General features: G+C 37.9%; 1 protein-coding gene across 1 annotated transcript in view; it reads left to right on the top strand.

The window, feature by feature from the left end:
* Positions 1-18,549, top strand: part of kcnh2b (potassium voltage-gated channel, subfamily H (eag-related), member 2b) — a 235,656-nt gene that overhangs the window by 112,784 nt on the left and 104,323 nt on the right. The window contains exons 3-6 of the mRNA XM_017433948.3: positions 9,194-9,349; positions 14,056-14,266; positions 14,512-14,843; positions 14,931-15,142. Of these exons, the coding sequence (XP_017289437.1) occupies positions 9,194-9,349; positions 14,056-14,266; positions 14,512-14,843; positions 14,931-15,142 (911 nt within the window). The remainder of the gene's footprint in view (positions 1-9,193; positions 9,350-14,055; positions 14,267-14,511; positions 14,844-14,930; positions 15,143-18,549) is intronic.

The raw sequence follows: 18,549 nt of genomic DNA, 5'->3' as shown, positions 1-18,549 counted from the left end.
TTTTGACTCAGCTCTCTCTTCACCACGACAGACCGGTACAGCGCCCGCTTCACTGCAGACGCTGCACCAATCCGCCTGTCGATCTCCCGCTCCATTTTTCCCTCATTCATGAACAAGACCCTGAGATACTTAAACTCCTCCACTTGGGGCAGGACATCTTCCCCGACCCGGAGAAGGCACTCTGCCCTTTTCCAGCTCAAGACCATATATATATATATATATATATATATATATATATACGCACACACAAATGCGGACCTATTTCAGAGGAAATAAACAGGCTTTGCAACAGAATAAATAAAAATTATTGTAAAAAAGCATTATGATCACAAGGAAACAATTAACCAAACAGAAATTTCCCAAGTTTACTTGTTGTTACAGTTGGGTCCTTGAGTTTAAGTCAAGAGGGGCCTCAGTGCATCATTAACCAGAGGCCCTGCAAGGGTACTGATCTTGCTCAGAAGTTTTCTGAAGCAGAGGCACAGCATAAGCACCCTACTGTGATTAGCAGTGCTCACAAACTTCAAGGTAAATGTTTTAATTTTATTTATCTTTTATTATTTAATTGGTTGACTTTCGGATGTCCAAGCTGAAAGTTGTGTGATATAGGTTATCACAAGGTGTTACGTATTAAAATATAAACAATAGGAATTTTTTCCCCATATAATAATTGTGTGGTTAATTTGAAATATCAGGTCTAACATGATTGCAACATGCCTACAGAAAGGCAGAGCTCTCCTGTTGTTTTATGGGCAGCAGCTTATTCTGTTTAAATTGAAAATGTTCTAATCAGAAATGAAAGCCAAATCACATAATATAGATTGCCCAAAATAATCTTTTAAAATGAAGGCATGCAGATTTTTCTTTCACAAATGATATTAGTTAATGGCAGAACATATTTAACATATGAGTCTTATTTTCTTAGGTGTGTGTGTGAATGTGACTCACTGCATGCCACTGTACAGCTAAATTTCTATTTATGGCTCACTAATCCCCAGTCATGTCATGTGAAGTTGGGATAACGGTCAGCCTGAACAACTAATCTTTTTTTTTGTCCCTCCAAAGCCAGTATAGGCAAAAGGTTCAGAAAGTTCCTCTTCCAACTCTGCTGACTCAAATGGACTACTATTCAAGCAAAAATAACTAGCCTTCAAATGTTCACTGTTTTTCAGCATATCTTTGTCTTTTTGTTATAATTTTCTATTTTTCATATTTTGTTTCGTTGTAGCTTCGCCTTGTCCTTTGACTCTTTTTGGTTAGGTTTCAGCATTTCAGGTTTCCTGTTAGATTCAAAAAGTTTATTTTTCATTCTCTTGATTTAATTTAAAAATAAAGGCTAGTATTTCTTGAAGAAAGGCCCATTGCCTGTTGCCTTTTATACCAGAGTTTTAGACAAAGATTAACTTATGATGAGAAAGGACTGGGTTGTAGCCGTTTTGGTGAAACTTTAAAATAACATTATGTGCAATATTGCGAGAAGTCACACTCACAATATGTGTTAAGGGTGATGTTGAGTTATTACAGCATCTAATTTCAGTTCAACATGATGATGGGCAATAATAAATGGCTTTACATATGTTGGCAGTGTACAACAAAGATTTTTCTTGTCTTCTGTTCTTGTTTGTAAAGTTGTCAAGAGAATTTGTTTCTGAAGTAGTTTATCGTATTTTGGGTACAGTTGTTGTTATTTATGCTTTTTAGATCAACAATAGATTTGAAAATGGTCTCCTTTACTTTAGACATCAGTCTTGTTTATAATAAGAAAAACATACAGACCAAAGCACCAACTTTGGAAAAAATGGTTTTCATCTTTTCAAAATCTGAATATGCCATTTCTCCCCTTATAATCTATGTGGACAACAAGAAAACTAAAAGTTCTCATTTTTGTCAGAAAACCTTTGTCTTTCTGAACTGTGCTCTGCTTTGTGTGTTTGTGTTCCAATAATCTCCTAGAGATCTGTAAATCAGTAATGCTGAAACAGATGATCATCCAGAACATGCAGAATTGGAGAACATCCAGAAAGAACATTTAACACAAGTCAACAACACACACAGACGAGTGCGACTGGCTTTTGATATTCTGTCTGCTATTCTGGAGGATTATGTGCTCTGTGGACTTCAGGCTCCCAAAATTGCAGCGAGGTTTGGCATCTCAACGAAGACCATCGGGCGTTGATGCTTCATCAATCAAATTTGCTGCTTCTCTCAAAAGCTCTGGACACGATTTAGAGACCTCGTTCATTGTGCCCATGTGGAGTAGCTAGTAATACTGATTTAGTAATACTGAGGTAAATACTGCTACCTACCAAATAAGTTCTGTGTCAACTTAGTTTCTGGCATTGATGCCTCTGGACTTACTGTGTTGTTTCACCAGTCAGATGTTATGGATCGTTAAAGAGTCACAGTGACAGTTTAAATTAATTCATGATGAGCCACATCACAGGAGCCATGAAATAATTAAATAAATATTGAAGTAATAATTTTTTAATTTACCATGTGATTGCAATATTTTCAAACCAATAGGATACCTATTTGAATATTTCATAATGCATTTAATGAAAGAATGAAAAATGTATTTTTTATTCATGATAAATGTTTTTATTTATTTCACAGACACATTCCCAATTTTATTTAATTAATGACAATGTAAATAATTATTTCTTGAGTTATTTATTTCTTGTATTTTGGCACTCTTCACCCTACATATGTCAGACGTTAGTGTTCATAAGATATGTAGGTTTAATCTGTGATTTTAACAACTCTACAGGATTTGAGATCCCCACACTTAGACACATTCTAAATCTATATGCATGCATTTACCAACCACTAATCTTGATAAATGGATCATACAAGTGTGCTTGTTGCAGCAGTGTATGTGTGTCCCATCAGTAGCTTTGTAAAGATCTAGTAAAGCACTGTGAAATGAAGCCTAGGCGTAAATTCAGACTGGAAGACCTGCTTCAGCCTCACCTGCATCTAATCGCTGCGTCGAGCCCCTCCACTCCAGCCTATCAGCATCAGACCGCGCCTCCATCTCAGCCTATCAGCATCAGACCGCGCCTCCATCTCAGCCTATCAGCATCAGACCGCGCCTCCATCTCAGCCCATCAGCATCAGACCGCGCCTCCACCTCAGCCCATCAGCATCAGACCGCGCCTCCAGCATATCCAATCAGCGAGCAAGCCTTCGTTTAAAAGGACTTCCATCATGGCCCCATTTAATTGCAGCTTCTCTTTGTCGCGACTCTCTCCAGGTTGAATATGTGTGTGTGGATGAGTAAATGAGGAAATAATGTGTTGTAAAGCAATTTGCGTTGGCTAGAAAGGTATTACAAAAGTACAGTTTACTTTTCATTTATTGTGCTGTACATCGTGTTGTTATTTAGAATAAACGTTTTTGCATAAACGCAAATAAGTAGGACATAATTTACTGGAAGCTCCTTAGTCAGAAGGCGAATTTATAACTTCATTTAAGCTAATTACTTTTTTCTTGACATTTAACTGCATTGTAAATTGTGCAGAATGCAAATGTCTGCTTGTTGACAAATGTATGTTTATTCAAATCAAATTTGTCATTCACAGAAAACTTATCACTGATTTTGTTGTCATATTGGAAACAGACAGTGCCCTAGAATAAGTATTCACACCCCTTCAACTTTTCCACTTTTTGTCACATTATAAATACAAACTTAAAAGTATTTTACTGGATTTTTTTGTGACAGACCAACACAAAGTTGTGTATAATTGTGAAGTGGAAGAAAAATGATACGTAGTTTTCAAAACATTTTACAAAAAAAAATTAAAAATATGAAAATTGTGGTATATATTTGTATTCAGCCCTCTTTACTCTGATACTTTAAACTAACCAACTGTCTTCAGAAGTCACCTAATTACTCCAGGCAATTTAATCCCAGTATAAATCCCACTGTTCTGTGAAAGCCTCATAGGTTTGTTGCAGAACATTAGGGATCAAACAATCTCTGACTTTTCTGGGGTATTCCTTGGTGTTCATAATGCTTAGTTGTTGAGAAGTTTAAAGCAGGGATAGTTTATAAAAAAAAAAAATCCCAAGCTTTGAACATCTTACAGAGCCACTGTTCAATCCACCACCTGAAAATGGAAAGAGTTTGGCACAACTGCTACCAAAGCATAGCTGTGCATCTAAACTGACAGGCTCCTCAGAATGAGGAGGAAGGAGGCCAGGAGGGAGATGGATGCCGTGCCAAAGGTCACGTTATGCAGCACACCACACACCTTGACGATCTTACACACCTTCCTCGGATCATATAGGAGTGTCCAACCCCCACTGTGAAACATGGCATTGGCATTTTCTTCAGCAGGGACAGAGAAGCTGGTCAGAGTAGATGGGAAGATTGATGGAGCTACAGGATAAACATGGAAGAAAATCTGTTAGATGCTCTGGAAGACTTGAGACTGGGACGGAGATTCACCTTCCAGCAGAACGACGACAGCCCTGTTTGTCTGTTAGCAAATTATCTCATGAACCATTCGAAGAACATTTCAGAAACTAATCATTGCATGTACATTCAATTGATTGACATCCAGAGTCAAGCCAGTTCAAGATGGCCACCACAGCTAATCTCTTTGCCAATACAAAAACGGCTATAGCTTTCTCAAACTTACAAAGATTGAGGTAAAATTTATGTAGCAGTAGCCTAGAGTAATCCTCAACAGGTAGTACAGGCTTTAAAACATCTCAGAAGATGTGGCTGTGGCAGCTATCTTGAAATTTTGTTGTAATTTCTGAAACTAAGTTTAGAGTTTCAGAAGTCATCACTAAAATATCTGTATAAAGATTTATGAACAAACAAAATATGTCTTCATGTCCCCTATGTCATGGCTGCAGAGCTTTCTAAAACATATTTTAGCCTGATTCAGCAACACCTTCAGTTATTAAACAAGCTGCAAATGCAGGTGTCAAGGGCTGCTTGGAAAACAAGCATGACTGAACAAAACCTAGGAGCTCCTGAATGAAAATCAGCCAGGGCATCCCACTACATGTGTACATATAAAAGCATGCATGCAGACAGACATAGTTGCTAGATGCAGCCAGATGGTGTAATCCTTTAGTTTACTCTGCATTTAATATTTTTCCCCAACTGTGTCAGGATTATGCTGCTCTCCAATCGGATTTCAGCTCATTCTGCAGCAATGATGTGACATGAATGGCAGACAAGTTGAGTGAGGCAGGAAAGCAGAATACTGTTGTACAACAAACCATGATGTCTTGAAGTACTCCATATTTGCCTAAACTGCTGGTGATTTATTGTAGAGTTGATAAGGAATCATCACTATTCAGGTAAGAGACTACACGAGTGATATACAATAATTTTACCCTTAAAGTGTTACGTGTCATCACGTGATTTTTTGCTGTAGTCATTATTTGACAAATGATAATGAGGAACTAAATAATTTTGTCAAAAAAAATTATGCAGCGCAAGAATATTCATTTTGACATTTTAGATTTTATATACTGTTTTGTGATTTTATGTACTGCAAAGTTTATTACTATAACCAGGGGGAAAATGGTTACCTAATATCCTGTTTTTCATTTTTAATATTGCCTGCTGCCAAAAGCCTGTTCAAAAACAAATCTAATTCGTTTTGGTCAATATTTTCTTGAGTGTCATATAATTTCTGATAGTAATCTTTAAAAGTGCTATTATTATCCCTTGTATCTATTAAAGTTTTATTCTATGTTAAAACTGATGTAAAGGAAGTCGTTGTTTCAAGCTGTTTGATTTGCCAAGCTAAAAGCTTTCCAGCTTTATTCCCCTGTTCATAAAACAATTGTTTTAGTCTAAAGAAACTGTATGCAGCTCTGAAACTTGACTGTTTATAATATTCTGCTCTTAAGAGCAGCAGTTCTTTTTTCGACTCTGCATCATCTGTTTGGAAAACCCTCTCTTGAGTGATCTTTATTTATTTTCCAGATGCAGCCTATTAATTTTGGAATTCTTTGATTTGGTACCCGTATAGCTAATAATACGTCCTCTACGAAATGCTTTAAAGGCATCCCATCTAATGCATGCTGTTGTTTGGTTAGTATTTAACTGAAACAACTCATCAACCTGTGACCCAATATACTTAACAAAATCCTCATCCTGCCACCGTTTATGCTGATAATTCCATCTAGGGAGGTCCTTGGTTAGATTCTCAATACTTTAGCCAAGAAAACACCGTGCATGTTCTGCGAGTACTATGTTGTCATACATACAGTTTTGAATTTTAGATATTAGTTCTGTTGAGATTAAAAAATAATCTATTCGGGAGTAGGTCTGAAATGTTGCTGAATAACATGAATAGGCTTTAGTTTCTTGGTGGAATTCCCTAAAGATGTCCACCAGTCTAAGGTCTTTCATAAACCTCTGTGTAATTGTTCTGCAGTTATTATGTGCCAGATCTGATCCGGTGGATCTATCCATTTCTGGATTAAGGGTACAGTTAAAACCTCCAGAGATCACAAAGTGCCTCGGCAACGCTGAAAGTGAGAGGAATAAATCCTGAAAAAACTGTTAGGACCATAGACATTAACCAGGTTATTTTTTTAAATAGTAGAGAGCCCTAAACTATCAAGTATCTGCCCCCTTTGTCCCTAATTACCTTAATTACATGAAATGAGACAGATTCATGAATAAGAATCATATTCCTCTTGCACAAGATGAAAATGGTGATGCAAATATACTGCCCCTCATCCTCTTCCACCTGCTGCAGAAATATTATTTTAGAATCTAAATCTTGCAATTTATTTATGACCTGTTTAACCTTTTTTAATCGTTGTAGACTCCTGCAGTTCCAAGTAACCATTTTAAGCTTTAAAGCTTGAGACATGTAAGACTAACCAAAGCTCCAGAAAAAAAGAGTTTACCCCATGAAAACAAGAACATTTTGAGATTGGAGTTGAGTAAACTGATAGGTCTCAGATTTTCAAACTTATTAAGGGGTTTACCCTGAGCCTGATTCAGGGATGGGGCAGGATGCTTTTTTTAAAAATGACTCTGTAAACATGTCTAAAAGAGGTGTCAACAATTTATTGTTATTTTTTCTGTAAAGGTCAATGGGGATGCCATCAGGTCCTGCTTGCTTACCAGAGCTCATTCCATCAATAGCCTGTGCTATTTTCTCTTTATTTATTCTTATATTTAGACCAACTCTACTGTTATCTGCCATGGAAGAACTGGGATGTTTTTAGCTACCATGGGCCACTCAATTCACAATGCTGACATCAGCATCATCACCCACACTACACCATACACACAGCCTGCCATATGCCCTGTACAGTGAAAACCAGGATTCATCTACGAAGAGAACACCTCCCCAGTGTGCCATATGCCATCAAATGTGAGCATTTACCCACTCAATTTAGATACAACAACGAACTGCAGTCAGGTGGAGACCCCCATGAGGATGACGAGCATGCAGATGAGATTCCATGAGATGGATTCTAACAGTTTGTGCAGAATTTCTTTGCTAATGCAAACCAATTGTTGCAGCAGCTGTCTGGGTGGCTGGTCTAAGATGATCTTGACTCTAGAATACTTTGAACTACAGAACAGCTTATGGTTGAATTAATAACTACAAGGTGTTCTAGTTTTGTGTTACAAAATAAGACCAAATCATATGCTTTGCACCACAGGGCTGGACAGTTGGTATGAGGTATCTGTGCTGATATACTGTGATTGGCTTTTATTAAACATGCCAAATGAGCGTTATGGCAAAACATTGGTCTCATTTGTCCAAATGACATTGTCATGTCTTCAGAAATTCTGTCTTTCATTCAGATGAAACTTTACAAACATGCTGCTGTGATCTTCTTGATCGAAGAGGTTTTCTCCCAGCAACTCTTCCAAACAATCATACTCTTTGGTTTGTAGTCATTTCTATGAACATTGCTTGGTCTGAACTTGGGGTGACTTTGCTGAGATATCCACTCTTGGGACCAAAGGCAGCTGTTTCAAATGTTTTCCACTTGTGAATAATCTTTTTTTTTTTGGCTTTGGTTCTTTGTTTTTCTGTTTTCAAGAGTTATGTTTTCTTGTTTCTGATTTATGCTTCTGTTTGAGTTTCATTTTAATTTGTTATTTATTTATTTTTGTCCTTGTGTCATGTTTCCTGTCATCATTCACTTCTCTGTTTACCTCTTGTCTTGCTGCCACGCCCATCTTCACCTGTTCCTAGTTGTATCACTCACCTGTGCCCACTTCCCCTGATTACCCCTGTCTTTAAAACCTGGTCACCTTCTCCACTTCCTTGCCGGTTCATTCATTCTGTCTGCAGTTTTTGCCCTCATGTTCCCTTGCCTTGCCACGTTCTGTTCCATGGTTTTTTGTGTTAGTCTTTGCTGCCACGTCAACTTCTTGTTTTCTTTTATTTATTAAATCATCTTTTTTTAAGATGAGTCTGCATTCCGGGTTCACCATGCTCCGTCTTGACATTTGTTGTGTGTTTTTCTACACTTATGGTTAGATTTAAATAATTTTATAACCTAGTAAAGACCAGATAATTTCTTTATTATGCCATGATTAGTAAAAAGTGAAAGAAAGTGGACTTTCTTTTTTTCATGAATATGTCTAAAAATGTAATTAGTTCAAGGAGTTTGGTATGTGTTTACTGTTTTTTTAAAAAGTCATAATGCACATAGCATTGTTTCTGCTCAGAAATGTATTGTTAAATATAAAGCATTTAGCATTTAGTAATTTAATAACAGATTTACACTTTGTGTAAATCACTTTGCTGTTCCAGGGTTAGGAGTTTTAAATACAATTAAAATTCCTGTTTTGGCTCTGATTTTAGCCTCTGCAAATCAACCTCAGCTAAATACAATTAGTCAGTCTAAGGTATCCTGAAACCCCCCCAAAACAAACAAACAAACAAACAAACAAAAAAGCAACTGGACCTCTATTCTGCAGCTGGAGACATTTTCTTCCCATCCAAGGAGCTCTTCTAATTCAAACGTGTCAAGTTCCAGGATGCAAGCTGCATGAAATGCTCTGCTGTGAAAGCTAGATTCACATACAGATTAAACCCACTCCCTCCAAATGGAGAGTCATTACAATTTTTGTTTGCTTGGCTAATAAAATAGATAGCTACAAGTCAAGTCTGTTTTTTGTTTCTTTTTGATAACTGAAAATCTACATCAGAAGTCTGAGGAATCTTCAATATTCTCTCTGCAGGTCAGTGTTTCCTGTGTATGGTAGATGTGGTACCAGTGAAGAATGAGGATGGCGTGGTGATCATGTTCATCCTGAACTTTGAGGTCATGACTGAGGAAACGCGCAAAGACCACAAGCGAGAGCTGAATCATCGCCTGCCCACCTGGCTTGTTACAGGTAGTTGTCTCCACACCTTTAAAATGTTATTCAAGCAACACAGATGGGCAATATTTAAGCACAGATCAGTATTTTAAACTAAATGTTGAAACTGTTACTCAGTTTGATTTTGTCAAATTGAAGTTTACCTGTGCAGGGATTTCATTGGTGTACTTTGGTTGTCTTGTAAACTCAAATACTAATAGTGCCTATTATCATGTTTGTCAAACTGTGGTACAAGTACCAGTGGTGGGACTCAAGATCCTTTTAGTGGTACTCAGAAGAAAATTTGGTATCAGTTGTTTAAAAGTTAAAAAAACAATCACTTAACCATCATGAGTTGATCTATGATGTTAAGCTAAAAAAGCAGGGATCAGCCAAAAGATGAAGAGTTCAAGCAAATTACAGTTTTTGCTCTGAATAGAAAATACTCATAACAACACAACAATGAATTTTTCGATAACTACTGTGTCGCACCTGTAAAGTCTTAATAGGACCTTCTAGCAAATAAAAGCTTTAATGACAGTAAGGAAAACTGATTCAGTTTATCTCAAATGTACTGCATGCATTTGTTGTGAAGCAGCAAAAGAGCCAAGACTGCAGTGTATGCATTGCTGTTTTTTGTGCAATGGATGTATGGAACCATTTGATCTGAAACTACTGAACTCCTTTAACCAGCGTTAGGTGTGTTTTTCCTTTTCTCAGTTGCTTCTTGTGAATCAGTGCAATGGCTGAAACTGTTTAGAACAGTAATTCTCAAACATTTTCTAATGAGTAATGAGTACATCAGTAATTGAACAAAAAATAACAACAGTTAACTAACTTAAGTAACTTAAATAAATGTATATTTCCAAGCCTTCGAACATGTATACTAAAAATAATATTCACAAGAGCATTTTTATTTTAAATTGATTGGAAAGTTCTAACCTTGTCATTACAATGAAGCGTCATGTATACTGCAGTCTTGACTCCTTTTTCATCCCACAACAAATGAATACAAATTTGAGATAACTTGAACGAAAGTTCCTCACTGTTGTACATCTTTTGTTGCTAGCAATTCCTATAGAGAAGTCACTGTGCTGCTAAGTAGCCACTAGTACAATGGTTCATTGTTGACCACTCCAGTTTCTTCACTGCATTTTTGTTTTAAGTAGTTTTTATTTAGAGCCAGAATCATAATTTGCTTAAACCACTTTCTTGCTATCTCTGTTTTTTAGCTTTACATTAAAGATCAACTTACGATGATAAATTAACTCGTAATTTAGTTTATAAATAGTTTATACCAAAATTTATTAAGTTTGTTAAATACTACTAGTGGGAATCCTGAGTACCACCAGTGGTACTTGTATCACAGTTTGAGAACCATGGGTTTAGAGTAAGGAGTCAGAGACAAAGCATGGGCGGCTGCATGTCATTCAAGATTCCATCTTTTTAAGCACTTTCACAAAAAGTTCTGTGAAAATAGCTGCAAAAACAGTCAATCTATAAGCTGCCTCTAACCATTCATAAATCTCTAATGGAGCCAGTCATGTCCAGCAGAGACTCCACCTTTCAAAATCAAACAAGCAAGCTTTGTGGAACCAAGAGGAGTAGAACTCAGTTACTTTGACAGGGAGCACCACACTTAAAAAGTATGAAGAACATTTTTCACATATCAATTTGAACAAATTTAGCAATCCTTTTTGTGAATCTATCCATCCATCTCCTGTCATTTATCTGTGGTTTAGTAAGCAACAGGTCCGGTAAAGAAACCAAGTCACCCCATTTCTCATTGACAGTGTGCAGCTCCTCCTGAAGGACCCCCAGGCGTTTACAGGTCAGAAAGGATACATAATTCCTTCAGTAAGTTCTGGGTCTGCCCTGGGGTCTCCTCTCAGAGGGACATGCATGGAAAACTTCCAAAGGGAATCAAATCAATCGCCCAAAACACCCCAGCTGACTCCTGTTATGTGGTTAACCAAAATTTTAAACTAAATGCAAAGTTGCTGTGTGTCATAATCAATCTTCTCATCAATAATAAATCTGTTTATTGTTGTTTAGAATTTTAACCCTCCTTGGGTCAAAATGACCCACGAGGCATTAACTGACCCAAGGAAAGCAGGAGGGTTAAATCATACGGCTAGGTGGTCACACAGACCATTAAGTCAATACTACATCAAATACTTAAGCCATAAAACTGGCTTACCTTACCACAAGTCAACTGTTAGGACTATGTTCTACCCTGTTTTGTGGCACAAAGTGCAGCAGCGGTGGACTTACTTCAACCTCCAGAGTTGCTTCAGTCTATTCAGAACTGGACCAAGAGGGACAGGAGACATCTAAGTCCCAGCTAGATGTTTAGTGAAAGTGCCTTTTTTAGCCCAGTAGTTAAAATATGAAGAATTGTTGTGGAAAAAACAAATATTTTCCAGGCACCGTCAGATGAAGTCAGGTTTATATACATATATCATGCACAACAAACAGAGAGCGTTAAAGACAATCAGAATCCCAGCTCTGAACTAGTGATGGGAACATCATTTCTTTTGAGTGTACTAAATCACTTTAATCAGTTCATTAAAATGATTCTTTCAAAAGATTTGTTCACCGAATCCTTCAGTTCACACAGTTATTAGTTAGTTAGTTAGTGCCATACACCATAAATGGTGCCCAGCCCCCATGGGCTTATAAGACACACAAACCTATTTTAAAGATGCAGACAGAGACCAAAATCAATATCCTTCAAACATAAAGTGTCCTCTTTCAAAGATGCCAGGCTTTTAAAACATACTGAGTTAACTATATTTAAATAAATAATGTAGTTTATCTTCATCACTCATATTTCTGAGTTATATGCAAAGGACAAATAAATAAATAAAATAATAGATAAAATAAGAAATGCATTTCATTTTCAATTTCATTTAAATCACACAGAGAACATTTTCAGTCCTCCTCTGGGACCGAGTGAAATTGTCCAGTTTCTAAAGCTAGAGGCAAAGTACCAAATCTAAGGTTATTCATGCAGTACACAAATAAACAGCGGCATTTCCAGCACAGTACTAAGCAAAGGAATTGCTCCTCAGAGGCAGTTCTCTGTTTCTGCGCATGCGTGAATCAGCAGAACGTTCACTGAACGAATCACTCTACGGCGGCAGTTCGTTATTTCTGCGCATAAGCAACTCAGTAGTATGAATCCCTCCCCTGCCCTCTCTGACAGACTCCTCTCTCTGTGTAGCCAAAGTTAGAATGCGCCACAACATTACAGCACCAAGCAGCACGTTCACTTAACGTAAATGAGTCCTCTTTCTTTTCTTCTTCTTATTGTTACGACGTAAGGACCCCCACCCTCGCCTCACTGCTGCAGCTTGTCCCGCTGGGAGTCTCACTCGCTCTTCTTCTGTCTCCTCTCCTCTCGTTAAGTTGTGTCCCTCAGTCTGTTAAGATAAAGGGGATGGGGCATGTGTGCTTTTATTTTCATGAAGCTTGACTCAACATTAGCAGTTAATTTGGATAAACGTATGTCGTTGCCAAAAGCCTGAGAGCAAATCTCTGCGAGGAGGAAATGGTTAGACTCACTCAGGGCAGAGTCAGACTGTTTCATCCACTGAGTCATACATGGAGTTTATTTGCAAAGAATGAATCTCAAGTGACATTCGCTCAGGTGTCAACAACCGTCCCTCCCCGCCCACATGGTGCACGCCGCTTTGTCGTTTAGATTTACGTCATGAGTGAGTCACAGAACGCAGAAGTTCCACTCCCACTAAACTAAACTGAACTAAGTTTTTTTTTCCTTCTTTTTTTCTTATTTTTATTTATTTACTTGTTTTCGTAACTGAACTAAGTCAAGAACGAATCAGAGAATAAAGTGATTTGCTTCTGTTCATTCACTTAAAAGATTTGTTTGTTTGAATGAATCGTTCATGAACGACACAACACTACTCTGAATGGGAAGCTCAGAATCAAAAGTTCTGCCCCCCAAAGTAAACACCCGAGCTTTTATCAAACATATTAGAATATTAAAAGCAAAAGGAGGAGCAAGTTAGTTTGGTTCCTGTGAAGAGAAAAGGCAACATCAATCCTGTAAACAGGTTCATTTTGTGAGAACTCTTAGGACTTGGAATTCAGACATAACATAGTCATGACTTATCAGCAACAGGTGTTACCTTATAAAAAACTTTCTCACCCCAGACCATAAATTTATTACATTTATTTGGGAGGTCTGCTACAATGATGGTATTTGAAGAGTGTAACATTTCTTATTTTATTCTGAAGTGGTACTCATCATAAAATGCTATGCTAAGCTTAGTTATGAAAAGAACCATTAATTTATAGGATTATTTGATAATTTATAGTTACATTTTTAAAAGTAGATGTCAAAACCTTTAGAATTCACCTGAATCAACATGTTCATTCATATGCAGCCATGCCAATGTTTTAGTACATTACTTTGTGCAAATCCTGAGTATTTATGTTCGATGGGGTTTGATAAAACTATGACAACTGTGAACAGGCTCTAAAGGAGAATACAAATACACTTGAAAAACCTGCCTCTTTCAGCTATATCTCTTATTTTTGACTCTGTGGCTGTAACCAAAGTGTAATTATTTTTACTAGAGATTTGATCCATCTCAAATCTTCTGCTCTCCAAGCATATCCTGCATCTCCTGCTGTAGGTTATCCAGCTTTAAATCCACTTGTCGCATTGCAGGTCAACAGTTTTACTCTCTATCTGTCCACCTCCTTCTCTTCAGGTCGCCCACGAGGCTTCAAGTTGCGTTTGCCCCCCCTGCGTTCCCTGTCCAACAGTAAAGCATCACTCGATGACCCAGAGGCAGGTCACAATCCTACACCTACAGCCCTGCCTCTGCAGCCAGACCCCAGTCATGAGTCTTTAGGCTTGGGGGAGTTCCTGCCCTTACCCCATTTGCCAACAGCCCACCAGGATCAACACAGTGAAAGCAGGTAGGAGATCGATGTGCTCTCTTGACAGGGATGATTATGACATACACAGATGAGTAATCACAAGCTTTTTTACAGGTGACGTAGTGCATGGTTTAGATTCATAATTAAGTGTTTCCAGAAAGGATGCTCTTGTCTTCCAGCTTAAGTTTCACTTTGGTTTGCTCATTTATGTTTTATTTTTGTAAATTTGTGCTATTACATGGCATCAACCTATTAATATTATTTTGTCAATTGAAAAATTCTAGGTCAGCACATCAGAAATGGCCAGAAGACTGTCAGGAGAACCAGCGCACCTTACTGTGTGCTGAGCCTCCAGTTTCTCCGCCTTTGCTTCTTCCCCCCGAAGCCCACCTGGTCGGTCCTCTCAACCAGTCCTCTTCTTGCGTATTACCCAGCCTCCGGCTCAGTCTCAATCCTGACGGCTCAGGCTCCAACTGCTCTCTGGCACACAGCCGTTCACGGGAAAGCTTCTACAGCATGCGTCGGGCTTCTTCTGTAGATGAGATAGAGGCCATGAGGCCGGAATGGGATCGGAAAAAACGTAGACCCAGCATCCAGCCAGCCAGCAGCAGCACTGGTAAGAAAGAAGAGGCCTTAAAACAAATCACTGTATCCAGTGTTCTTTTTGTTTAGAAAATAATTTTTGAACTCTCTGTAATTACAGGTGCAGTAAACAGAAAGTCAAACATATTGAATTCTACTTCAGACTCTGACCTCATGCAGTACCGCACAATTTCCAAAATTCCTCAAATCACTCTCAACTTCGTGGATTTCAAACCTGACCCCCTTATTGCCCTGCCTTCTGGGGAGATGGATATCATAGCACCCTGCAAACTCATTGACAGGACACACAATGTGACAGAGAAGGTGACACAGGTAGGACAATGCCCATATGGGCAATATTTCATGTAACAGTGCTACAGGGGGCTGTGCTTGTTAAGTCTTGGTAGCATTTTGCCATTTCAGAGTGGTCAGCTAAAAAAAAAAAGAGATTTTTTTACTTTCTTTGTGCTGGATAAAAGTCATTCTGAAGTTGGTGTTGGAAAGTCACATGTGCATGCATTCATACTTGCAAAACATTTATGTAGGCATTTGTTCTTAAAGGATTTTGTCTTGCAAGCTATTTTCATTTGTTCTAAGTGTTCCTTCATAAGTAACATTTACTCCTTAAATATGATTTTGATTTACTGGATGGATGATGAAAGACAATATGCTATCATTCCAATACTTGCAAACAAACTTCCCACAACAACCAATCTACTAATTCTAAAGATAGTATAGAAACTAGTGGGGAAATCACGAATGATGAATGTTGTTACCAGGTTTGACTGGGACCTAAGTGCATTATGGCTGGTACTGTTGGGTACCATTATGTGTGCTGTACATTTGCAGATTTCCCAGTAGGATATGCCCATTATGGATGCACAGTGGTGCACTTGGTTATTACTGTTGCTTTGCAGTAAGAAGCTCCTGAGTTCAGGTCCTGGCTAAGGTCTTTATGCATGAAGTTTGCATGTTCTCCTTGTCTGTGAATGGGTTTCTATGAGTACTCTAGGTTAATAGTTGACTCTAAATTGTCCCAAGGTGTGAGTGCTTGTGTAAATGGGTGTTTGGCCCTTTGATAAACTGATGAACTGTTCAGCGTGCATCCTGCCTCCCACCCGATGACCGTGTTATGCTACAGTGCATATTTATTGTGGAATCTCGCTCCTCTCTTTCTGTGGTCTGCAGGTGTTAGTGTGTCCTGTTTTGTTTTCCTATTTGGGTTTGTCTTGTGCATTGTTTTTCTATTTTTTAATAGATTTGATAGATTTTTGTTTTGAAAATTGTTAATAAAAACTACTAAGTTATTTTAGCAACTTGTCTTTGTCACCTTAATTTCAGACTTTATTTTTTATTATGCCCCCCTCATCTTCTAGGCAAAAGTGGGGATGTAACAATTTAGGGTCTCATCTGTGATGGAAGAGACAAAGACATGTTACCTTAAGAACATAACCAACTGCAAGCATGAGCTACAAACTGTTTGTGACCCTGCAAGGATAACTGGGTATAGAAAACTAATCGATATGAAGGTTTAGGAAGAAAAAGTGTTTTAGATTGACTTTGACTTTTTAAAATTTCTCAGTCTAATTTGGTCTTTAACAGGTTAATCTTAGGTTGCATTCACACCAGCCCTGTTTTGTCCATTTTAATTGAACACTAGTTCGTTTTCCTAGAAAGTCTGGTTCGTTTGGGGAGGTGTGATGTGGACCAAAAAAGCACATCTGGTCAACCTAGGTCAGTGGTGTAAAACTCCAGGCCTCGAGGGCCACTGTCCTGGAAGTTTTAAGTTTTTCTGCTCCAACACACCTGATTCAAATGGTTTAATTACCTCCTCACCAAATCGCCAAGTTCTCCTGGTGTTTTACTGCAAGAACACATCTAAAACATGCAGGAGAGCGGTCCCAGAGGAACAGAGTTTGACATGTGTGACCTAGGTCTCGGTTCGGTTGAAGTGAACTCTGGCGCGATTTGAATGCATATGTCATTGCAAGTGGACTGGAGACTGCTTCAAAAGCAGGAAGCAGACTAAAGCACAGGGCCTTCTGTGTAAATACAACCAAAACAAACACACATTTCTACCACTAGTGGGAGAAATGGCTTGTGGTCAGACAAAAATCCTAAAACCGCTCAAATTTGATGCTAGAGGAGAGGGGCAACAAATTGCTCAAAGGGTTTGGCTCGATTGACTCAGTGCAGTGTGAATGCAAACAGCTGAAAATGTAACAAATGTTGCAATTTTGGTCCCCAATCGAACCGAGTCTACCGGACTATCAGGTGTGAATGCACTCTTAGTCTTATTTTAGTTTGGGATCCAATGCTTCAGAATGTGTTGTTTGGATGGATGGATCCATGGATGGATGGATGGATGGATGGATCCATGGATGGATGGATGGATGGATGGATGGATGGATGTCGAATGAAGTTTCTCATTCACACACATACAGTGCTTTACATTATATATTGCTGAGATAAACTAACTTTACCTCCCCAAGTTGGTTGTTGGGAAAGACCTTCAGGAGACGTTACCTTAAAGTTTAACACATTTATTCAAACACCATTAGTCAATATTCATACAGTCATAAAACCAGATGCATCTGGGAGGCAATCAATGGGAATGAGATACACATCACCTTGAAAATTTGTCTTTGTAAGATTTGAAAGATTGTCTGAAGAGACAAAAAAATGTTCGTGTAATTTAACTACCCCTTCCTCCAGAGGGTGGGTCACTGCCTCCCTTTTCTGGAGGTCAAAGTTCTCTCTCTCTCTCTCTCTCTCTCTCTCCAGATAAACTAAACAACTACTTGTTAAAGCTTATAAAATGGTGGCTAATTATAAAATGATGATAAACAAAAATTAAATAAGATATTGTATTCAAATGTTTAATAAAGCATGGGAGAATAAATACAAGGCTTCTATTCTACAATATTTTTACAGTATGTACTAAACTACATAGTGTACAGTGTTTTGACCAAGGATTCTTCAACGCACTCTGGTGACTACGGATTGAACCCTCCAATCATTTGAGTGGGAGACAACCACCTTGCATCTGGGCCAAGCTGCCCCCTGCTGTCAGACAATTGAGGGCTGGTTGATGGGATGGTACGTGTGGATGTATGGATAGGTGGGAGGATGTTCTAATGTTTAAAGATTTTTTTGCAACACTAGTTACATGTTACATTTGTTATCCTGCCATTCATGCAATTTGTATAAAACCAAACATGAATGGCATAGGAGTAAATGTTCTAAGACAAAACTATGGAGACAAATATAGTGGTTAATGATTTTAAATATTTATAGAAATGCTTACACTTTAAAATCAAACCTTCACACACTATTTAAAATGTTTTTGGCTTTTTAGTACTTTATAGTTTGCTTAGGTGTTTACCATTTAAAAGTCACATTAGAGAAATTAATTTCCTTATTTCCTTCCCTTTTATTTATTTCCTTATTTCTTCTTCTTCTTGTTATTATTATTATTGTTGTTGTTGTTATTATTATTTCTTTATTCCTTATTTCACTGTAGTTTCCTGCAAAGGATTAATGAATTATCTATCATCATTAATAAATGCAAAAATAAAAAGTTCAACAAATACTTAATTTGTATATGCAATTAATTACAGTGTGTTCTAGTCCTCCTTTCATAACATTAATGACCCTTGTGTTCTCACTCATTTAAACAATGGGTTTGTGACCAGGGGTGGAAATTAAAAATTTTGTTCATCAGCCATAGTGGCTGGTGG

The sequence above is a fragment of the Kryptolebias marmoratus genome, linkage group LG21 (assembly GCF_001649575.2).
Source record: "Kryptolebias marmoratus isolate JLee-2015 linkage group LG21, ASM164957v2, whole genome shotgun sequence".
Classification (NCBI taxonomy): domain Eukaryota; kingdom Metazoa; phylum Chordata; class Actinopteri; order Cyprinodontiformes; family Rivulidae; genus Kryptolebias; species Kryptolebias marmoratus.
This window is presented reverse-complemented; position numbering and strand designations above follow the sequence as displayed.